At 50.6% G+C, this 23616-nt stretch overlaps 1 protein-coding gene across 1 annotated transcript in view; it reads right to left on the bottom strand.

Annotated features, from left to right (window-relative positions):
* Window positions 1-1340: 1340 nt before the first annotated feature.
* Window positions 1341-23616, bottom strand: part of MLXIPL (MLX interacting protein-like) — a 54779-nt gene continuing 32503 nt past the window's right edge. The window contains exons 8-17 of the mRNA XM_015413539.1: window positions 15357-15541; window positions 12821-13364; window positions 11169-11242; window positions 9367-9535; window positions 8542-8654; window positions 7344-7463; window positions 6025-6152; window positions 5678-5801; window positions 5111-5240; window positions 1341-1645 (exon numbers count right to left, since the gene is read on the bottom strand). Of these exons, the coding sequence (XP_015269025.1) occupies window positions 1524-1645; window positions 5111-5240; window positions 5678-5801; window positions 6025-6152; window positions 7344-7463; window positions 8542-8654; window positions 9367-9535; window positions 11169-11242; window positions 12821-13364; window positions 15357-15541 (1709 nt within the window). The 3' untranslated portion in view covers window positions 1341-1523. The remainder of the gene's footprint in view (window positions 1646-5110; window positions 5241-5677; window positions 5802-6024; window positions 6153-7343; window positions 7464-8541; window positions 8655-9366; window positions 9536-11168; window positions 11243-12820; window positions 13365-15356; window positions 15542-23616) is intronic.

Below are 23616 nucleotides of genomic sequence, written 5' to 3'. Positions count from 1 at the left end.
TGCTTGGGGGAGGGGGTCAACAGTGGGAGGGCTTCTCATGTCCTGGCCCCACTGCTGGACCTCCTGATGGCACTGGTATTTCTGGCCACTGTGTGACACAGAGTGTTGGACTGGATGGACCTTTGGCCTGATCCAACATTGGCGTCTCTTATGTTCTTATGAGGCTGACACTGGGCTTATGGTATAAAGTCGGCACCAGCAAGCAGAACGGATCTTCCATTTTAAAATGTATCCTTCTAATACTAGCAATAGCCACATGTGCAATCAATGTGAGAGGCTTAGTGGCACCTGTGAAAAAACCAACACAACTCACAAGGCAATTAGCAAACACCCTCAAGGAAGACATGTTTTGCAACCACTGTGTATTTGTTTGCAGTTTTGCACCGTCTGGCTGCAAACGTGCTCTTGAGTTAAGCAAAATGCAATTTCTCTTCATTTCTGGTACAGTTCGGCAGATGACGGCAGGTAAAGAGGATGGACTGCCTTTGATGGAGGAGAGAAAGCCTCCCGGAATGTGCTTTGCACTCCATCTGCTCGAACGGGGGACTGAAAACCAATTTTGCGGATTTGAAAAGCGGGTAGAAAAAGACAGTTAAGAACCAGTTGGAAAAAAAGTTTACTGAGGAGCATCGTCTGGTTTTGCTCCGAGACTCGCTCTTCCAGGGCCTCTGCATATTTATTTCCCAGCTGCTTGGCCAGTACATTCGTAAACAGTTTATTACAAAACTTGTAAAATCGGCTCCTGGAATTTCCTGCTGTTCAGAGGAGTAGGAGGAGCAAAACAGTATTCTGGGCTGTTTGCCCTTCTCCCTGTGCTGGATAGAGGCATCCCAGAAAGTGTAGAGGGACACGCTACGCAGGCAGTCTCCCAGACAAACCCTGCAGGAGTAAGACTACGTACTCCGTGGACTCCCCCTCCTCAGACTTCAGTCCTTTCCCCAGGTTGAGTGCCGTGAGAGTTCTAATATATGATGACAGGACAAAGCCAGCACACAGGATGGCGGTGGTTGTTTTTTAGCAGAGGAGCTGGCTTTGCCTCCTGTAACACTTTCGCAATGTGGGTTAAAAGCACAAGCGGCAGCAATCTTGGCACAGCTCCGGCTGAAGGCAGGCGAGGTTCTCTGGTGAACAGCTGCCACCGGCACCACCTCGTTCCCAGAAAACAGGGTACAAGCAAAGGGAGCTCCAGGCAAGCATACCCCCCTCCATTCTAGGCCCTCTGGGCCCTTTGGCAAGTCACAGGGAAGGTTATGTAAAAGACGTCAGTGAGAGGAGCAGGGGCAGCAGTGGGGTTGGGTCCCCCCCCCCCCCCCCCCCCACAGTGATTTCCAGGAAGTCAGGAACAAGGCAGCTCAGAAGAAATCTGGATGAAGAAGCCACGGTGAAGGTCCCTTCCAGGCCAATGCCCGGCCCCAACCAGCAGGGGGGCGACTCTTCCAGGCATCCACTCTGCACAAACAGTTCTTCTGCAGGAGCGATGGCTCTGCCTTGCTGTAGCCATTGCACCGCCCCCCAAATGCAAGTTAGGAGGAGCTGTGGTTGGGGACTGTGCCCGTCACTGCCTGGGTGGCCTGTTCCGGGATGCCTGCCGGGTTGCTCAGGATCGAAGTGGAAACGCTCAGCTGACGGAGGGAGCTCAGGACAGCTGGGAAAGCAAGGGGGGGGGGGAACATAGTGAAACCGATGCTGCGGTTTAGCGCCCGGTTCAGCGCCCCCTCCAGGGGCAGGAATCAACTAGCCAGCTTTGGAAATGTGACACCTCCTACGGTGCAGGGTGCTCAAAGGACCTGTGCATCGGGGCCCCTAATTAAAAAGCTGTTTATACATCACTAAAATCCCTAAGAGTCATGTGCTGCCTGACTTAGAGGCTGATCCTGCGCACATTTACTTGGAAGTAAGACCCACTGAGTCCATTGCAACTCCCTTCCCCCCAATTCTGTTGCATTATCAGAAACTGCGAGCACGCTGTAGGAGATTCCGTTCTTGCATCAGGCCCACAGTAGGAGGGCAGCAGTAAGATGCCCAGGAAGCCAAATCTGCATAATTCATTCTGCAACATGGACTCCTTTGCATAGCATAGTCTGGTTTTACTAGATGTGTATTTCTGCAACCAGGAGGCCTAGACACCTACTCTGCTTTCTGTTTTAAACAGCAGCTTGATCCTTAAAACAGCAGTCTTTCCACCCTTTCCCTGCGATTCTGTGCTACTGTGGCACTCACAAAACCCTGACTGTACCAACCGTGTGCTGTCCCCACTAGATAGGAACGGCGTTCTTGGGGGTTGCCCCGTTTTCCGTTCTCCCGAGGACTTGCCGGAATCAGCGCCTGCCCTTTTTTCAGAAGTGCTATAAAACATTTTGGAGTGGGCTGTGTGTGAATGGCCAGGGTGACGCTCGTACTTTGGAAGTCCATAAAAGGCAGGCTCCCGTGTGGCTATTCGTCCCTTCCGGACTGCAGCGTGGCTTTGTGTTGAATAAGCCTAAGAGTGGTGGGAGGTGCCGTCAAGTCACAGCTGACTTATGGCAACTCTGTAGGCGGGTTTTCCAGGCAAGAGACATTCAGAGGTGGTTTGCCATTGCCTGCCTCAGCGTCACGAGCCTGGTATTCCTTGGTGGTCTCCCATCCTGAAATCGGCCAAGGCTGGCCATGCTTAGCCTCCGAGATCTGACGAGATCGGGCTAACCTGGGGTATCTGTAGATCAAAACATGCCAGCAGAGCCCTGACCTGGGTGGCCGAGGCAAGCCCGATCTCGGAACCTGAGCAGGGCCGACCGCTTTACTTTGGCAGCAGTTTCAGCACGCTTGGAAACAAGGGAGGAGACCTTGCCCAAATAGATGAACAGAAAAGCAAATCAACGAAAGTGTCCACTTGAATGTAAGACTGAATGTAAGATTCCTATATAGGATTTGTTCCTGAGGAAAGACCAGAGGTCTGAAACACTTAGATATCCGGAAAAAGTGTAGACTGAAAGAGAAACACAGACTTATTGAACTTTGAGCAGGCTGCTTTTGTGAATTTGAATAAGGACCAGAGGTCATTTCAGGGGGGGTCGCAGTTCCCCCGGGTGAGGTACGGGGGGCGGGGCACATGGCAAAGCTCCGCACCCTGCTTCCGGCCGCCCCGCTTCCGGCCCTCATTCAGCCAGGAGGAGGCAGGAGAAGAGGGAGGGTAAGTTGCTTCCTCCCTGCCTCTCCCCACCCCTGCCTGCCTGGGGCCAGGGAGGGCCTTCGCGGGGCTTCCTTGCACTCCCGCTGGCCTTGCAGGTCCACCGCCGGGCCCCTCATGGGGCTCGGCACTGGAGTTGCAAGGCCGGCGGCGGCGGCCAGGACCATTGCAGGCAGGGTGTGTGGCCTTATGACACACTTCCGGTGATGTCAGGGGGTGTGGCGTATGCTAATGAGTTATGCTAATGAGTTCCCCTAGCTCTTTTTCTACGAAACGACCCCTGATAAGGACAACAGATTGTTTGAGTGATATAGATTGAGAGAGACTTGAGCAGACTGCTGTGCGAATTTCTATCGACCTTTGTCTTTCTTTTTTCCTGTGATGGAATATGTTGTTAGTCTTTATTACCAGACACTAAATATGTTATGGCTTTAATATAGTCTCATTTGTTGTCGTATTGCTCTGTGGGCATCTAGCACATGTCTGTATATATTGTTTCCATACCAGACCACCAAAGAATACCAGGGCCAGGAGGCAGAGGCAGGCTATCGAGCCACTTCTCTGAACACCCTCCATGCCCTGTAGGAGTTGCCAGAGGTTGCCATGACTTCCAGGCACAGGCACGCACACAAATGCAAAAATACGAAAAAGAAAAAACAACAACCTTGCAAGCTGTTTTCAGAAAAGTGAAGCATTCTCAGCAGCTTTCCTACAGCTGCTTGCACCCGGAGAACCCCTAGTTGCAGATTCAGTGGCAGAGCACCTGCTCTGCACGGACAAGTCTCCAGGTTCAGCCCCCATCCAGTTCAAAGGCTCAGGTTACTTGATGATGCAAAAGACCTTGGTCTGTGACCTGGAGAGCCGCTACCAATCCCAGTAGACAACCTTGGCCAATGGTCCAACACTCTATAAGGCAACTTCATGCGATCAAATTAATGTTAGTTCACATTTGCCTTTGTGGGACGTTGGGTCTGTCTCTTCCCCCTCCCTCTTCCCAGAAAGGTGAAGCAGATGGGGCTTTTTCTGTGGTGGTAACGCCTTGACTTTGGAATGCGCTCTGCCTTGGGGTTCACTTGGTGCCTACTTTTTTGTATTTCAGGCACCCGGCCAAAACATTTTAACAAAACCGACTTTTAACTGAAGGGTTCCAATTTTTTTAAGCTGTTTTTCTGGTCTGCTTCAAGCCAGAGGACTGCTTTACCAATATCATTTTAGGCAGCGGAAGGTTGCATTACACCCCTGGCTTGTTTTCACATCGATAATTCTGCTGCTGTTGTTTTTTTGAGTTTAAAGTAAAGGTAAAGGTTCCCTTGCTCGAAAGCCAGTCGAATCCGACTCTAGGGTTGCGGTGCTCATCTCCGTTTCAAAGCCAAAGAGCCAGCGCTGTCGAAGACGTTTTCGTGGTCATGTGGCCGGCATGACTAAACAACACCAAGGCGCACGGAACGCTGTTACCTTCCCACCGAAGTGGTACCTATTTATCTACTTGCAATTTCTTGCTTTCGAACTGCTAGGTTGGCAGGAGCTGGAACTAGAGACAGGAGCTCACCCCGTCTTGCGGCACCCGGGTCTCGAACTGCTGAACTACCGACCTTCCACAGCCTGCAGTTCAGCGTCTTAACCACTTGAGAGCCACCGCAGCTCCTTGAGTTTACTGTGCCAATTTTTTTTTTAACTTTGTGAGTCTCCTCAAACGGGTCTCTGGGGAGGCAGCACATATGAAAAAAAGAAGCGTTCAGATACAAAAAGCGTTCAGAGGGCATGCACAAACCATCTCACAGCTGGGTATGTGGTTAACATGTTTCTCAGCACTATTAGACTGCTGCTCTCCACCTGGGGCTCCGCGCGTGTCTGATCTCAGCGCCCACTTTGGAAAGCAAGGAAGAGCCCGGATGTCTGCAGCTTCGGCAGGCAGCGGGGAGGAGAGGGGGAGAAGCTACTCACTTGGCCGGAGAGCTGGGAGAGAGCAGTACTGGTCCAGCCAGGCAAAGGATGTCTGACTGAGACTGTCCATGCTGGTGGTGGAAACCATCCCATTGAAGGACTCAAAGAGGGGTCTCATGATGATGCTGAACTGATAACAGGGTGAGCGGTTAAGGGCAATGCATTTTGGGTAGGGGGGGCTGACTGACTCCCAGACTGCCCCTGTGCACACCTTCCTTCCCTCTTTAGGGTTGCCAACTTCCAGGGGTTGACTGGAGATCTCCTGAGATTGCAGCTGCTCTCCAGGCAAAGGCGATCAGTGCACCTGGAGAAAATGGGTGCTTTGGCAGGTGGACTCTCTGGCATTATACCCCATGGAAGTCCCTCCCCTCCCCCAAACCCTGCCCTCCTCAGGCTCCACCCCCAAAATCTCCAGGTATGTCCCACCTCGGAACTGGCCACCCTGCCCCCCATCCCGTCCCCATCGGCTTTTCCAGGAAACTTTTAAATGGCTGCCTAATCCTGCGGTTAATCCCTGCTACTGGCAGACTCCTCATCCAGGTAATTCCCTCCTCTCCAAAAGGATACAACCCAGAACTTCCAGTTCTGCAAGGTGCACGAACGCACATACTGGTCGAACATGTCTCGCATCTGGTCAAAGCGCTGGCGGGTGATGGGCACCCCTGTGGCGGGCAACTGCTGCTGGCACAGGCTGGAAGGACACAAGAAGGAAGTGAAAGGGGCGGGGGAAGCCGGGGCTCGGCAGGAAGGCTGGGCACCCACAGCCCCCCACGGTTGGCAGGTTTGCACTGAGTGATGCTGCTCATCGCGCCGTCCGTACAATCATTGACAGCCCATTTCTGAATCCAGCGCTCTTCAGAAAGCCCCCCCACTCCACCCTCAGAATTCCACATTCCCTTCCCCGGCTGGCCTACTTGATGGTGCCGTTCAGCTCTTCGATCTGATCCCGTAGGCGCTGCGCCTCTTCCTGCAAGGTGACTCGCTCCTGTTGCAGCTTGCAGATGTATTCCGCTGTCTTCTGCAGGGTGGTGGCTTTGCTGACCTGCAGGATGTTGGGGGTGTGGGGAAGAGAGTGAGGGGCGATCTTGCCTCGGAGGGCTCAGCCTGGGAGTGGTTAGGGCAGGACTCCCCAACGTGGTGCAAGTGGGTGCCGTGGCATCCACCCACACCTTTCCTGGCACTCCCCAAGTGTTTTTACAAAGTGGGTGGGGCTCTTGCCCGTCAGGGCTTCTGATTTGCCACAGATGATCTGATTGGCTATACAGATCGTTTCAGTGGCAGCTGCCACCAAAGTCCTTGTTTTATTCTCACTCACCTCTCTTTCCCAGTGTATTTTAAAACTACCCCTCTTTTCCTCTGCACTCGGGCTTTCTCTCTGTGTGTGTGTGTGTGTGTGGGTTGGCAGCCATTCTGCAGTTGTGCCCATCACTCTGTGTTCAAATTCCAAATGTGCCCACAGGCTCAGAAAGGTTGAGGACCCCTGGGTTAGGGGCTACTAGCCAGGGGAGTGTTTATCAACCTTTCAGAGGAGGAAGTCATAACGGAAGCCAGAATCAGACTTTTAAACAGCAGAGTTGCCCATTTTTATAATAAAAAGCTGCCATCTGGAGCTTCCATGGTCAGAAGCACTGTACCTCTGAATGCCTGCTGCTGGGGGGTGAGAAGAAGGGGAGGCCCTGTTTGTTGGCCTTTGGGGAACATCTGGTTGACCGCTTTGGGAAACTCTTTTTGGTCTGACCCAGCAGGACTCTTCTGAGATTCAGGGTCCCATTTTTCATCATATTTATGCTCAGCAAAATTTCCTAGATCAACTCAGAGGAAGGAGGAATTGTACTCCATGCATGCGAGGGAGAGGGAAGTAGGAATTGTACTCCATGCATGCAAGGGAGTGGGAAGGAGGAACTGTACTCCATGCATGCGAGGGAGAGGGAGGGCACTGAGACCCTTTGAACAGTGCCATTTGGCTCCTTCCTTCTCAGAACTGTCCCCATCAGCTTGAGTGACAGCAGGGGAAGCTGGTAATCTGAGGGGGAGGGGAAGGTTAACAGCAGCCCCAATTTCATGCTGTAGCTGTAGATACGTAAATCCCTCAAAGCCATCCCCTTCCCAGCCTCAGAGGGCTGTGGACATTAATTTGGCCCCCGGAGCATACTATGCGTTCGAGAATTTGCTTTATCAGGAAGGGTGTACACATAGAGGCTTTGCAGTCTCAGACCCCCCCCCCCCAACTCACCTTGAGACTGGGCTGAGAACTCAAAGTGCTGACCAGGCTGTGCAGGGTATCAAAGCCGAGCTTAATGTTGAAACGGCGCTTCTGCTCAGCAGAGATGTGGGTGATCCGGCGGCTCTCTGTCTGTGGGAGAAGAAGGGCACTTTCATACACTGCCTCCTCCCCTAAAGGAACCAGCCAAACTGGAAGTTGATCCACAAAGGCTTTACTTCCGATTCCTTTCCCCACTGTTTGCTAGAAGTTAGATCTGACCAATGAAAGCTTAGGCTGGAATAAACTTGGTTAGTCTTACAAGGGCCCTCGATTTCTGTTTTACCTTGTCTGATAGGCAGTGGGAACGTATGCAAGACAGGGCCTTCTTAATGGTGGCCCCTGGGCGAACAGCAGCTTCCCAGTGCCATTTTCAATCCCAGAAACTACACCAAGGGGAAGCTTAACCTCTCAATGCCCTCATGCCACAGTCCCAGTCTGAATTGGGCCCCTGTGGACATAGAAATCCTTGCATTTTGTCTGGTTTGGACCCAGGAGTGGAAAGGAAATTGGTGACTGTTGGGCGGTTCATTCCTAAAATTGTTAAATTACGGGTCCGAGATCAGATGATCAGAAACTGGGGTCCAAGACCGCCTGGTACTGGGAAGATGCAGGCAACAATGAGATAAAAGTGGGAAGCGAGGCCTCAACTGGATGTGGTTGTGAGTGAGCGTGAGAAGGCACTGGGGGTGGGGAGAAAGCGACTAAGCTGGAGAAGATGATCTTTCTTCAAGAAATAGAAAGCGGCACAAGAGAGGCATCGCTGCCTTTCTCGTTCATCATCACATTATCATCTCTGGTCTAACAAACTGTGCAGTTCTTCCTCGTGCTTCAAAACCTGCTTGATCCAGTGATAGCAGGAAGGACGCCTCCTTCAGACCAACTAGAGGTTTTGTGGGGGGGAAACTGTTTCCTTAGATGGCTGTAGTGGTGCACGGGGAGGATTTGAGTTCTGACTGAGTACTGGCGATGGCTAAAATACTGGGATGGAGGAGGAGGAGAGTGAGATACACTCTTGTTCTGCACGGGGGGACAAAGAGGAGACCTTTCACCTGGGCTTCCCCCACCACTTTGGAATTGTCCGACTCGAGATCCATCCTGACTTCTGAACCCTTTCCGTCTCTCGGGGAGAGAAAGTAATTGGGCGGGGTCCAAGGCAGAAGAGACTGACCTTGCTTGGTTCTGGCCTGTTCCGGTTGGATGAGTAATGAGGGGGAGAAATCCTGACACTCAGTCCCTCAGCGGTCCCTGGGGAGCCCTGCCCCGACATCCTCCGATTATTGCCTGGGGGGGGGGGGAGGGAAAGAAATTTCTGTTATCAGTTGGCTTTGCGCATGCACAGGGTGCATCTGAGCACACCCAGAGTGTTTTCCCTGTCTGACTCAGTATTTAGGTTAACTGGCGTGGTTAGTCCAGTCACCATTCGTTAGCAAGAGTGCTTAAATAAAGCTACAAACGCAGGAGCGTCACTTTACCAAGGTGACTCAGCTTACAAAGCGACAACAGAGCCACATTGCAAGTTTAGAAGAGAAATGCTTCTCTCTGTGTTTGAGAAGTACACTTTGGATAGGGAAGAGCAGAGACTGATACTGACTTACTAGCTAAAGGATGGAGGCAGACGGCGAGAGGCCCATCTGCCTCATGGTGCCAAGAGAGGACCGCATGTCCCTCTCTTGGTGCATGCAGGTAGAAAGCAAGTCTTCAGAGTGAGAGAGAAGGAGGGAAGGGGAAATTGATCCCTGACAACACAGTCTGCATTTCAAAGAGAGCAGTGGCAGAAGAGTACATACAGGAAGAAAGGTCAGTGTGCCTGTCTAGCTATCTAGTCTCTCTTGCCACTCAGTCTGGAGGTCTGAGGCAGGGGACATGGCGTCTGGGACTTCCAACACTCAGCTCCTCCCCCCCACACACACACACTCAGCATAACTGCGGCACAAGCAGCCTTCTGGAGTTGGACACACACCCCTCTCCAGATACTGATTCTGAGGGGGCTCACCACACACTGGTGTCGGGGAGAGCCTCTCTGTCTTGGGGACCACCAGAGGTCCTAGTGGCGGTGGCGTGATCGGAGTGGGCTGCGAGGGGTTGGAGACAGGCGAGAGTCGGGGGCTGATCTGGGTCATTCTGGGCAGGAAGGCAGCGGGTCCTTCGCAAAGACTGCTTTGCTGCAGAAGCAAAGAAAGAGAAAAGATTAGTTTTCAGGGCTTCACTGCATTTCATGACATGGGTGTCTGTGGAACTCAGCCACAAGATGTCGCAATGACCATGAATGTAGGTGACTTTTAAATGAGAAAGGGAGAATAGAGGCATCTATCCAACTTAGTCGTGACCAGGGTTCGTAGAAAAAGAGCTAGGGGAACTCATTAGCATAACTCATTAGCATATGCCACACCCCCTGGCATCACCGGAAGTGTGTCATAAGGCCACATCCCCTGACATCACCGGAAGTGTGTCATAAGACCACACACCCCGCCCCCAACGGTCCCGGCCACCGCCGCTGGCCTTGCAGCTCCACTGCCGAGCCCCATGAGGGGCCCGGCAGTGGACCTGCAAGGCCGGCGGGAGTGCAAGGAAGCCCCGCGAAGGCCCTCCCTGGCCCCAGGCAGGCAGGGGTGGGGAGAGCCAGGGAGGAAACAATACCCTCCCTCATCTCCTGCCTCCTGGCTGAATGAGGGCCGGAAGCGGGGCGGCCGGAAGCAGGAGGCGGGGCTTCGTCATGTGCCCCACCCCCCCGTACCTCACCCGGGGGAACTGCAATCCCCCCCGAAATGACCTCTGGTTGTGACGTCTCATAAGAAGGGCGCTTCAGCGTTTACAGCCAGTCTCCCTCTGAATGCCGACCACCAACAGGGAAGGGTTGTCCTGCTATGAGGATTTCCCAGAGGTATCCGGCTGACCACGCTTGGAATCTAGATCCGAGGGAACTTGCTCTTTCCATCTCTGGTGATTCTTATAAAAGGGATTGCATGGTTTTTGGATTTTGCCATGCACCAACACTGCCCTTTCAATTGTGATTTCTCTTCCAAGGAAAGCTATATTTCTGCAGTCCAAATAGATGACACAAGCTAAATATTCTCGTGTGCATCTGCCTGCCCTGACCTGAATGTCCCAGGCTAGCCTGATCTCATCAGATCTCGGAAGCTAAGCAGGTTCAGCCTTTGTTAGTTCTTAGACAGGAGACCACCAAGGAAGTCCAGGGTTGCTATGCAGAGGCAGGCAATGGCGAGCCACCTCTGTTCATCGCTTGCATGGAAAACCCTATGGGGGTGTGTGTGTGGAGGTCGGCTGCAATGTGACAGCACTTTCCACCACCATGCATCTGCTTAGTTGCGTGCCAGTGGTCCTTTGTGTGTTCACCAGTGTTCCCTCTAAGCTGAGTTAGTGTGAGCTAGCTCACAGTTTTGCAGCCTCTGGCTCACACATTTTTGTCTTAGCTCAGGAAGGATGGCTCCAGAGCAAACTAATTTATGCAGTAGCCAAATTGCTCGCTCACAACTTTAATGCCAGTAGCTCACAAAGTAGAATTTTTGCTCACAAGACTCCACAGCTTAGAGGGAACATTGGTGTTCACTGCAGCTTCCCCCCTCCCACTGCCTCCAACCTTTTGGAGTTGGTGTATCCTTTTCCCATCTGCACTTCTTGAGATTCCTGAACTTCCAAGCACAGATGCCTCCAACCACAACCCCATCCCTTCCAGCTCCTGTTCCTAAAAATCCTGTTTGGAACCCAGAGGAGAAAAAGGCCCCATCCTTCCTTCCAGAACTCCCATAACCTAACGTGACCCCAGTCGGCTCTTACCATGGATTCTGGCTCCGTGGGAAGGAAGGCAGGATCGGGGGTAGGCAGAGTTTCCATGTTCGGCTCTGGTTTAGCTGCGACAAGGAAAAGGAAGATGAGGGGGAAAAAAGACATGCCAGTGTTCACCCCAGCTGTGGCTTCTGTTTCACAAACTCAGAATGTACTTAATTGCCTGCCCTTAAAGTGAGCCCTTTAAAGCACAGTGGCGCACGTGCTCCCATCCTGCTTATTTGTTCAAACGTTTGTGCACGTAGGACCCGATCTGTTCCTTCCCGGGGTGCTTCTATGCGTGCCGCTGAGAAGAAGGTGGTTTTGTCTCAGTGGAAAAGATAATATTGCTAGGAAAAGGTGAAGGTATGTTCCCCCAAGAGCACTACGGTCAGGGGCCCAAAATTTGTTAGCCATCCCAGGCCCCAAGGATACCAAGCTGGCTGCTACTAGGACCGGGGCTTTTTCGGTGGCGGCTCCTACCTGGTGGAATGAGCTCCCAGGGGAGATCCGGGCCCTGTGGGATCTTATGCAGTTCCGCAGGGCCTGCAAGACGGAGCTCTTCCGCCAGGCCTTTGAGTAGGAGCCGCTGCCCCTACTATACCACCACCGCCTTGTTTTGGATAAAGCCCTGAAGAAACATCTTAATATTGAGCCGTGGGAAGTACCACTCGGAACTTCGGACCTACGATCTGCCATCTCTGGAACTATGCAAGCTATTGGGCACCATGTTTTAATTCTGGATGTTTTTAAGATTTATTATATGTTTTTAAATCATTATGTATATTATGTTTTTTATTATGGCAAGGTTTTGCCTTGCCTCTGTAAGCTGCCCTGAGCCTATCGGGGAGGGCGGGGTATAAATGCGAAAAATAATAAATAAATTAAATAAATAAATAAAGGTAGCAGGAAAAGAGGAAGACCCAACATCAGATTCAGCCAATATGGGAAGAAGAGTTGGGTTGATACCCTGCCCTTCAGTACCCGAAGGAGTCTTGGAGCAGCTGACAATCGCCTTCCCTTCCTCTCCCCCACAACTGACACCCTGTGAGGTAGGTGGGGCTGAGAGAGCTCTGGGGAAACTGTTGTGACTGGCCCAAGGTCACCCAGCTGGCTTCATGTGGAGACGCGGGGAATCAAACCTGGTTCTCCAGATTAGAGCCCACCATTCTTAACCCAAAGTGGCTCTCTGCAAGACCTGAGCAAGGCTTGTGGCAGGGCTGGAGCTCTTTGTGAGTCACTGCTTCAGATCCGAAGAAGTGAGCAGTGTCTCAGGAAAGCTCCTCCCCTGCCACGTATTTTGTCAGTCGTTTAAGATGCTGCTAGACTCTTGCTCTTTTCTACTGCTACAGACTAACACGGCTACCCGTCTTGATCTGAGCCAGGCTGTTAACAATGGGATGTTTTGGAGGCCATTCATTCATAGGTTCGTCAGAAGTCAGAAGTGACTTGACAGCACTTAACACAGAGACAATCGTGAAGCGACATCCTGCTTTTGGTAACCCCTGCTGAGTTACAAGACGGAACTCTGGACATCCATCCTGAAGTCTGGCCTGAGCAGCCGGTGGCTGGCTACCTGGGGCATCTCCCCACTCGCATCCCCCCCTCTGGCACCCATGAAGAACCCCCACCCCTTTCCTTGGTGCCCATTTTGCCCCACCTACCTGTGGTCAGCAGCTGTGTCAGACAAGGGTTTGGCGCAGCTGGAGGCATGGGGAGCCCCGTAGGTCTCTTGCTCTTGGAGTTGGTGACCTTCGCCTTGGGCCTGTTGCTCCCAGACTGCGGCTGCCCTCTGGTGGTGCCAAACATGGGGCTGTTAGCCATGTCTGCCTGCGCATGCAGGGCGCCAAAAGGGGGGTGGTACCCTGAAGGCAGATCCACGCCATAGCCTGGCACCGACATGTTTTGGGGAAAACATGGTGTAGAATGCAACGTAGAAGGTGGATAGTGGAATTTGGAGCAAGGCGCTGAGTGAGCTGGGCACGCCAGGTCCTGGCCCAGTATCGGGGTATTTGGCAGGGTTGGGCAGAAAGACCCGTAAGGTTCTGGGCTCAGCCACTTTCCAGGAAAGGCATAGGGCAGGACAGGCTTCTGTTTCGGGTCAGGGCCGAGGCCCCTGGAAGAAGCTGAAGGTGGAGGATTTGTGGGGAGGTCAGGTCTGAGGAAGGGGCTGGGCAAATCCAGCTGGGCTGAGCAGGCACCTGAAGGCTGAAAAAGAAAGAGGGGAGATGTGTGGTGTCAGTGCAAAAAACCCCCAAACACTTCCTGTTGGGCTGAATGCCCAAGAAAGCATAAGAACATAAGAGATGCCAATGTTGGATCAGGCCAAAGGCCCATCCAGTCCAACACTCTGTATCACACAGTGGCCAGAAATACCAGTGCCATCAGGAGGTCCACCAGTGGGGCCAGGACATTAGAAGCCCTCCCACTGTTGACCCCCCCCCCTCCCAAGCACCAAGCATAGACTGGGAGAATCAGCTATGACAGAGATGGCCCAGATACACCTCTGAGATAAACGTATTAAATCATTGACTGTTAACTACCCAGATCTGAAATGGGCCTCCAAAGGACTGAGGTCCATCTCGTTCTCAAATCCCATCTTCTCCATGGTCCACCCCCATATCTCCAAGAATTTCCCAACCTGGAGCTGGCAAGCTCTATGAGGGTCATGGCCCACAACTGGCACACCCCCTTTCTTAAACTCTTCCATCGTTGCCACTCCAAGAGCAGGAAGGAAGCATAGAAGACAAGGAAGTAAGGCAAGTAAATCACAGTTGGAACCCTCTTCCATTCTGCCCGCTTTGGCCTCCTCCTTAACCTGCCCACGAGATAGAAGAACAGCCCAGAGTTAGGTTCTGGATTAAATTAGGGATGCCATCTGGAGACTATTAAATTAAGAATAACTGATGGTTGATTTTAATCTGTAATTTTGTGGTGTTTTAAGGTGTTATAAATTGCCCAGAGCCTTGTATACTCAGGGATTGAGCGATCCAGAAATTTAAAGAAGAGGAAGAAGAAGGAGAGAGGTCCAAGTGGCAGGACAGGGTTCAAGTGAAAGGCTGGAAAGGAAAAAGGTTGAGGGTCAGTTCCGGGCCAAGAACCTGACGTGAGAGCGCCAGACTGTCCAATGGAGGGAGGGAGGGTGTTCCAGGTGAAATGGGCAGTGCTAAATATAGCTTTGACCCAAAAGAACAAACATTTAAAGAAGGAGTGGAGGTATTATGGCAGAGCCAATGAATGCAGCAAGGGTTGTGAAACCTTCAGCCGTGTGCACCGGGGGAGGCCTGGGCAGAAATCCCTGGTGCGAGAGAGGAAGCATTCAAGAGCCTGCCTTGCAGGATCTGGCTAAAGGTCCACGCAGCCCAGCATTCTGCCTCTGACAAAGACTAGACAGGTGTATTTGGGGAAGCTTAGAAGGGAATGTATGGAGAGGACAACCATTCCCTGTTGTTGGTTCCCCAACAACTGGCACTCAAAGGTATAGTGCCTCTGAATGAGGAGGTTCCATTGTGCTTACCTGGCTGATATCTGCTGTAGAGCCATCCTCTAGGAATCTAATGAAGCCTCTGGACAGGAAGCTGAGAGTCCTTCATCCCATACTTCCCCTGTACCATCCACACACATATGTGTGTGTATGGGTTGATGTTATGCACTGTACAAGTGGACTGGTCAAGCCAATATCTACAGGGGGTTCTTGCTAACAAGCCAGTCAGCACAATCTCCCACCCCACCCCTACGTATTGGGTTCCCTTAAAGCAAAACATGCTCTGGAAAGCACAGTGCTTCAACTGGGGTCTGAGAATGCGGGGTGCTGTGGGGACACAGAGGAGTCAGGCACATTCTGCTTATTTCCAAGTGGCTCCCCACAGCCTGCCAATGGAAGAACATGTTCACAGCTAATCTGCAACAGTCTCCAAATCATGCTCTAGGTACCTCTGGCATAAGAACATAAGAGAAGCCATGTTGGATCAGGCCAACAACTCATCCAGTCCAGCAGGGCCAGAACTCCAGAAGCCTTCCCACTGTTGCCCCCCAAGCACCCAGAATACAGAGCATCACTCGGGCAGAGCAATCCAAAAGCAACTCTTGGATTGGGGGCCAAGAGAGAGGTACAGAGGTCAGTAAATTGACAGCAAGCCACTTCCAATCCAAAGGGGTCACAGCAGCTGGAAAAACAAACACCAGAAAGACTTCACACACCTGGAGGCGGGTGTTGGGCAGGACTGATGAATTGGCAGTGCCCTGGGTGAGCAGGGTTTCGGCTGGACTGGGCAGCAGGTCGCTACTACCACTGTACAGGGACTCCGTCACAGGCGCAAAGCAGGACTGCTCGTGGTAGCTCAGGGACGGATGTGCCGACAGCGGCCGCGGACTGGAGAAGAAATCTAGGCAGCCAAAGAGACGGAGCGTCTGTGGTCAGAGCAGGTTGGGGAGGCTGTGTGCCAAAACATTCCCAATTTTGCAACGTGGATCCATGATGCAACGTTAATCCACATGTATGCATTTGCATGTCTTGTTTTGCTTCTGTGAGTGCACACAGGAGTGGAGCCAGAAAGAAAGCGGAGGGGGGCAAGCATTCACCTTTGGACCACTGAAGCCCTTCCTGCTCAGCCCCATTGCCCAACTGTTTCCAAATTCATGGCTGCAACACTGAGGGTTAGAACCTCACTTTTAAAAGAAAAGAAAGTAGGGTTATGACAGGACAGAGTGAATTCTGTGACATGCCTCAGTTTGCCAGGGACCGGCAAAGCCCTCCCTGAGCAATGCTGACAGAAGTCACCCATGCTATCCGCCTCCTCCCCAAAGATCAGTCTCTCCATTCCAGACCTGCAATATCACAAGCCAAGAGCCCAGCCGGCTAGACCCTCTTGTTTCCCCTTAATGCCCAGGACTCCAACAGTTAATCAGACCATTGGTCCGTCAGAATGGCAACAGCTCTCCAGGGTCTCAGGCAAAGGTTTTTCATATCACTTCTTACCTAATCCTTTTAACTGGAGATCACAGAATCATAGAGTTGGAAGGGACCTCCAGGGTCATCTAGTCCAACCCCCCGCACAATGCAGGAAATTCACAAATACCTCCCTCCCACATGCCCAGTGACCCCTGCACCATGCCCAGAAGATGCCAAAAAATCCTCCAGGATCTCCAGCCAAACTGACCCCAAAGTGGCAATTAGCATTTCCCTGGGTGTGTAAGAAAGGGCCACAAGAACTAAGCACTGATGCAACCCTTCCTGCCCTCCCTCTCATGATCTGCCTAAGTTTGCAGAATCAGCATTGTTGTCAGATGGCCATCTAGCCTCTGTTTAAAAACCTCCAAAGAAGGAGAGCCCACCACCTCCCGAGGAAGCCTGTTCCACTGAGGAACCACTCTATCAGGAAGTACTTCCTAATGTTTAGCCAAAAACTCTTTTGATTTAATTTCAACCTGTTGGTTCTAGTCCGACCTCCTGGGGCAACAGAAAACAACTCTGCACCATCCTCCATATGGCAGCCCTTGAAGTACTTGAAGATGGTTATCATATCCCCTCTCAGTCATCTCTCCAGGCTAAACAAACCCATCTCCTTCAGCCTTTCCTCATAGGACTTGGTCTCCAGACCCCTCACCATCTTCGTTGCCCTCCTCCAGACATGTTCCATCTTGTCTATATCCTTCTTAAATTGTGCTGTGGCCCCCTCCCCATCTTTTTGCAGGAGTGTTGTTCATGAACTACAATTAAGGGAGGGCTATGGCTCAGCGGAGCTGCGGTGGCTCAAGTGGTTAAGACGCTGAACTGCAGGCTGTGGAAGGTCAGTAGTTCAGCGGTTCAAGACCCGGGTGCCGCAAGACAGGGTGAGCTCCTGTCTCTAGTTCCAGCTCCTGCCAACCTAGCAGTCCGAAAGCAAGAAATTGCAAGTAGATAAATAGGTACCACTTCAGTGGGAAGGTAACAGCGGTCCGTGCGCCTTGGTGTTTAGTCATGCCAGCCACATGACCACGGAAACGTCTTCGGATAGCGCTGGCTCTTCGGCTTTGAAACGGAGATGAGCATCGCAACCCTAGAGTCGGATTCGACTGGCTTTCGAGCAAGGGAACCTTTACCTTTACCTTTATGGCTCAGTGGCTGAGCATCTGTTCGGCATGCAGAAGGTCCCAGATTCAATCCCCAGCATCTCCACTTAAGGATCAGGTTGTCAGTAATGTGAGAGACCTCAGCCTGAGACACCAGAGAAGCTGCTGCCAGTCTGAGTAGACAATACTGATTTTGTCGGACCAAGGATCAGATTCATGTGTTCATGTGTGCAATCACACACTCTTCTCTTTGTACGGGAATCCCACCACTCTTTACAATCCCAGAATATTTGTTTAGCCTTACAGTTCCAAGATACAGGCAAGCAATTATGCTAGCAAAATTAAATGTGCTACCATCTGCGATCTCTGGAGGTCGTACAGTAGGTACACCGTTTTCAGGTACATACTGCAGTTGTGGCTTAAGGATCATAGCAACTGTGAAGCATGTTTTCTTTGAATGCCCACGGTATAATGAGGCTAGAGAGAAATTGATTGTATACCCCAATGAAACAAGCCTTTCCCAGACATTTTAGTTACTAAAATTTTACTGGATCGCAGAACAGCAAAGCTTTTTAAAGCTAAATTCCTTTTTCTGGCAGCTTGTGACAAGACACCTTTTCTAACATCGTATAGCCTGTCCTCTCTGGCTTGAATTTTTCCTTTCTTCCTTTTATTCTTAGCTGGGATAGATAGACCTGTAGGTCAGAGGAGCAGAGAAAGGAAGGAAGGATCACGTACCATTTTATGCAATTCCATATCTCCCCTTTAAAAAAACCCAGAATTGCTTGGATCACCCATGGTTGTCACTGCAAAATGCACAACTCGACCTTTCCCAAGGGCTGCGGACAGGTCATCAAAGAACACTGTCTCATTTCAGCTGCCTAGCTACTTGCAAGTCACATTAAATTGAAGCCAAGAGGCAGCGACATCCACAAGGTGACCGAGAGCTTTGCTTGGGAGCTGGGCAACGGTTTCAGTTCAGGTCTCCTGCATCCAATGCTCATCTGTTTTACCACTAGGTCTTCTATTGCTCCTCTCAGGCAGTTTTGAGCCCTGAAAAGAATCCTGGCTGGGCCTTCTGTTTCTTGAGCAATAGAGTCATAGAATCACAGAGTTGGAAGGGGTCACAGAGGCCATCTAGTCCAACACCCTGCTCAGTGCAGGATCAGCCTAGAACATCCCTGACAAGTATTTGTCCAGCTGCTGCTTAAAGACTTCCGGGGAGGGGGAGCTCACCGCCTCCCTAGGCAGCTGATTCCACTGTTGCACAACTCTTAACTGTAAAAAAGTTTTTCCTAATATCCAGCCAGCACCTTCCTGCCCTTAATTTAAACCCATTATTGCGAGTCCTAACCTCTGCTGCCAACAGGAACAGCTCCCTGCCCTCCTCTAAGTGACAGCCCTTCAAATACTTAAAAGAGAGCAATCATGTCCCACCTCAGTCTCCTCCAGACTATACATTCCCAAGTTCTGGGCAGCCAGAAATGGATAGGATTGTTCATTTTAGACATGACATGACAATAAATCTGGCAGAAAACGAGGAAGCAGGCTTGGCTCAAGGGTGGTTTTTGGTTTGTTTGTTTTTTGCTGCCCTACAAGAAAATTAAATGTTGCCTCCTCTCCCCCTGCAATTGCACAACCACTTTATTCTGTGATTGGGCGTAGGTACACAAGAAGACTGGGCCACAAAAAGACTTGCCGTCAACATGGTGGGGCCCTGACCACAGCAGGGTGGGGTGCTCCGGATAAGAGGGGGGGAGCATTACCACATTCAGGATCGGCCCACCCAAAATTTACAACATAATCTTCCTGCGTTTCAATTTAGCTTCTTCAAGCTTGTCACAGACCGATCAGAGTTTTGAAGAGAGTTTAATGGTGAGGAAAGATACTGGGGCTCACCCTTGAAGATCTGGAAGCTCTGTCCATTGAAGAGGTGCCAGGGTTCAAATGTTCAGGAATCGAAAAAAGTAAGAGTATTTCTGAGCATGTGAAGTATGCACCCTATTCTTCAGGTTAGCTATTATAATGATGAGCACAAACCAGGAAAATGCAGTTCATGACAGTTTGTGGTTTGAGGTGTGCCTGGTTCGCAAAGTATGAACCGTCACAATTTTTTAAAGGTTAAATGAACTGGTTCAGTTTGTGACATTTGTGATGCAGTAGAAAGCGCCCCCCCCCCCAAGCTAGAAGCACTAAACTCTCAGAGGATCTCCCACTGACTTTCCTCTATCTGACCTCCAAGTCTGGTGAGGACTGGATTTACAGGATCCAAGTTACAGCCCCCCAAAGAAGGTGCCCCTATCCTCCATTGTTTCCAATGAAGGGGGGGGAGAAACCAATAAAAAAGCAAGGGCAATAGAAGCTCAGCAAAACAGAATCAAAGTCCCAGAGAATTGCTGCAGTAGAGACTGAAGGTGGGGGGCATTTTTGCAAGCCCAGCAGAAGCAGTGCCACTGTGGCAGTGCAAACCCAACAGGACTAAAGTCAAGCCAGAGAATCTCTGCAGTAGAAACTGAAGGTGGTGGTGGGTGGCATTTTTGCAAGCCTGGCAGTAGCAGTAGAATGTACAGAGTGCCCAGCAGTACCAGTGCAATCAAAGAGTGCCCAGCAGGACCCAGTGCCATTGCGGCAATGCCAGCTCTACAGGACTGATGTGAAGTACAGAATCACATTTTGTCTGAGGGGAGACTGTCTGGAAATATATCCATTCATGAATCGGCTTGAAAGTTCATGCTGGTTGACTTGCTAAGAACTTTAGTTCGCAAACCACAACCTGGCCAAAATCTGTCACAAAACTTTAGTTCGTGAGCTGGTTCATGCCTTCAGACCTTCTTTACATTTTATGAGTATGCCTAAGATGTTTTAAGTGCATCTTTAAATATGGGCCAAGTTTATTTTATTTAGTTATACCATGCTTTTCTCACTAATGGGGACCCAAAGAGGCTTACCACATAATTCTTCATTACTGCACTCTTATCATAACAACAACCTTGTGAGGTTGATTAGACTGCAAGAGTATAACACGCCCAAGATCACCGAGGGAGCTTCCACAGCAGAGTAGGGATTCAAACCCAGCTTTCCCATATCCTAGTCTGACACTCTAACCACTACAGTATGCTGGCTCTCTAAGACTAGGCATAAGAGAAATTGATTCACAAGAAATCAGGGACTGATGGTGGCTTTCAGCTAAGTGTATGCTTTTTGGCCAACTTGACAACTGGCAATTCGGTGTGAAACAGATGCACCAGTGCCTCCATTGCTCACCCGCCAAACACAAAGCAGTGATGGCAGGACCTCGGAACATGTGCCAAGTGCCTTCTCTCACTGTCACAATTACTTTTTCCATGCACCTGGAGTTAGAGAGTGTAATTCTTCAGTCACTCCCACCTATTTCCCCTCCTAGAAACTAACGTGGCTGAGTTAGGGTTGCCAGCCTCCAGGTGGGGCCTGGAGATCTCCCAAAATTACGACTGATCTCCAGGCTACAAAGATCAGTTCCCTTGGGGAAAATGACTGCTCTGAAGGGCGGACTCTATGGGATTATAACCCACTGAGGTCCTTCCGCTCCCCAAACCCTACCCTTCCTAGGATCAGCCGACAAATCTCCAGGAATTTCCCAACCCTAGGGGACCCTATTGATACTGGAATCAGCCAAATACCCTCCTCTCCTAGCAGCATACCCCCCTCTCCCCCACCCCAGCATGTGCTTTCTTTCTTTTGTTTGCTGCCCCCCCTTCTCGCCTTGCGTGCAGCTTGTGGCTAACCACATCCCATGGCCTTCCCGAAGCTGAGCCCCGTGACCCAGCCGTAGCGCGGCTCTCCCTTCCTGTCCCCCCAGCACAACCCTCTTGCTTCCGCAAGATCAGACAGCACAAACCGCTGTCTTGGCATTTTTGGGGCTCGGAAGGGCACATTCATTATTAGCTCGTTCGCTTCCTCACTCTCGAGTGGAAATTTTGTAAACCGCAACCTCTCTGAAGCTTCCCCCCCCCTTACAAATCTTGTACTATCCCTTTACTCATTTTTGTTGACATTCAGACAGATCCCTTTTAATCCCCTTAAAGCTCACCGTTGGCAAGTAAACAATCGAAGCAGCATGCCGTTTGCGTGAATAAAACAACTGTTTTCTGGGGAGAGATGGAGAGCACGTTTTCCGTTCCTTTTCCATAATGCTGCCGTCTGAGAAGAGGCATTCCCTGCTGTGAGAATAGGAATCCCTCTCCTCAGATGGTACCCACCGCCTGCCTCTCTAGCAGAGGATGGACGATGGCCCCCTCCTCTCTCAAATGATGTTATGAAAACAGTTGATTCACCCACCCTACTGCCTGATTCACTGGGTGTAAAGCGTCTTTTTTTGCAATTCATCAAACAATTCATCAAAAATAATCAAACAGATCCATCAACTACCCCTTTACTTTGCAGACCTTCTTCCAAGGAGCTGATGGCAACGGAAGGGATATTCCCTGTCCCCTTCAGTTTGTCTTCATAACAACCCTACGAGATGGACCAGGTGGAGGCTTGAAACCTTTTTTAACTTAAAAATCATTTTATAATTTAGAATCATAGAGTTGGAAGGGACCTCCAGAGTCATGTAGTCCAACCCTTTGCACAATGCAAGGAATTCACAAATACCTCCCCCCCACACACACCCCCAGTGACCCCTGTTCCATGCCCAGAAGATGGCAAAAAACCTCCAGGATCCTCCAGGACTGGTATGACAAACATATGTAGGCAAGCTTGCAAGAGACAGACCAATAGTTTACTAAATGAAATATATACCTGTTAGGATGATAGAGACAGAAAAGTTGCTTACACAGTTCATGAGAAATTGTTATTAAGGCGAAATAGGTTTTAGTATAAATATTGGTAGAATTAAGAATAACCTCCATGTGTTTGTTTGTATGTTAGTATGTATGTATATGTATGTATATGTTATGATTGTTTGTGTATGTTATGTGGAAAATGTAATAAAATCCTGCCCCTTTGGGGGGCAGTTAAAAAAGAAAAAAGAAAAATTACTTTCTAACCCAAAGTGGCGATCAGCATTTCCCCGGGCCTGTAAGAAAGGGCCACAAGAACTGAGCACTGATACAGCCCTTCCTGCCCTCCCTCTCATGATCTGCCTAAGTTCACAGAATCAGCATTGCGGTCAGATGGCCATCTAGCCTCTGTTTGAAAACCTCCAAAGAAGGAGCGCCCACCACCTCCTGAGGAAGCCTGTTCCACTGAGGAACCGCTCCAACTGTTGGGAAGTTCTTCCTAATGTTTAGCCGAAAACTCTTTTGATTTAATTTCAACGTGTTGGTTCTAGTCCGACCTCCTGGGGCAACAGAAAACACCTCTGCACCATCCTCCATATGGCAGCCCTTCAAGTACTTGAAGATGGTTATCATATCACCTCTCAGTCATCTCCTCTCCAGGCTAAACATACATATGGATGCAGAGTCTGCTTTCCGAGGCACGGTTCCATCCGAAAATGCCTCGTTCCCCAGCTTTTTGTTCTACAGTAACAACAACTTGAACTGTGGTGGCTCAAGTGGTTAAGACGCTGAACTGCAGGCTGTGGCAGGGCGGTAGTTCAGCAGTTCGAGCCCCGAGTGTGCCCTGTGACGGAGTGAGCTCCCATCTCTAGTTCCAGCTCCTGGCAACCTAGCAGTTCGAAAGCAAGAAATTGCAAGTAGATAAATAGGTACCACTTCGGTGGAAAGGTAACAGCGTTCTGTGCGCCTTGGTGTTTAGTCATGCCGGCCACATGACCACGGAAACGTCTTCGGACAGTGCTGGCTCTTCGGCTTTGAAACGGAGATGAGCCTAGAGTCGGATTCAACTGGCTTTCGAGCAAGGGAACCTTTACCTTTAACAACAATGATGCTCTGATCAGGATGGCCCAGACGAGGCGATCTTGTCAGATCTTGGAAGCTAAGCAGGGTTGACCCCGGTTAGTATCTGGACGGGAGACCACCAAGAATGTCCAGGGTCACACTGCAGAGGCAGACAATGGCAAACCACCTTTGAAGTCTCTTGCCTTGAAACCCTTACGGGGTCACCGTAAGTCTGAAACTTGATGGCACTTTACACACACGACGACAACCATCTCATATTTATTTCTTCCTTGATTCTTCAGAACAGCTTCTGTCTGGTTTCCTACCTACAGAAATGATCTGTTTGGCTTTAGCAATACATCTGTGACACGTGCCTTCAGAGCAGGCTTACACGTTGCCTAATTGCCTGTGGCGAGTAGAAATTGCCTCCAAGTGACCAGGTATGGAAGCAATAACACAAGACAGGTCCTTGGAGGCCTAAAAATGAAGGATTGGCTCATGCAGGCAGGTGCAGCTCCTGAACATTTTCGATCAGCTAGTAAGTTTGATGAGGTTGTTGAAAAGGATATACTAGGCCGTCCACACGA

This window comes from Gekko japonicus, unplaced genomic scaffold, assembly GCF_001447785.1.
Source record: "Gekko japonicus isolate JY-2015 unplaced genomic scaffold, Gekko_japonicus_V1.1 scaffold250, whole genome shotgun sequence".
Classification (NCBI taxonomy): domain Eukaryota; kingdom Metazoa; phylum Chordata; class Lepidosauria; order Squamata; family Gekkonidae; genus Gekko; species Gekko japonicus.
Note: the sequence above shows the minus strand (reverse complement) of the source record. Positions and strands in the feature narration are given on the sequence as shown.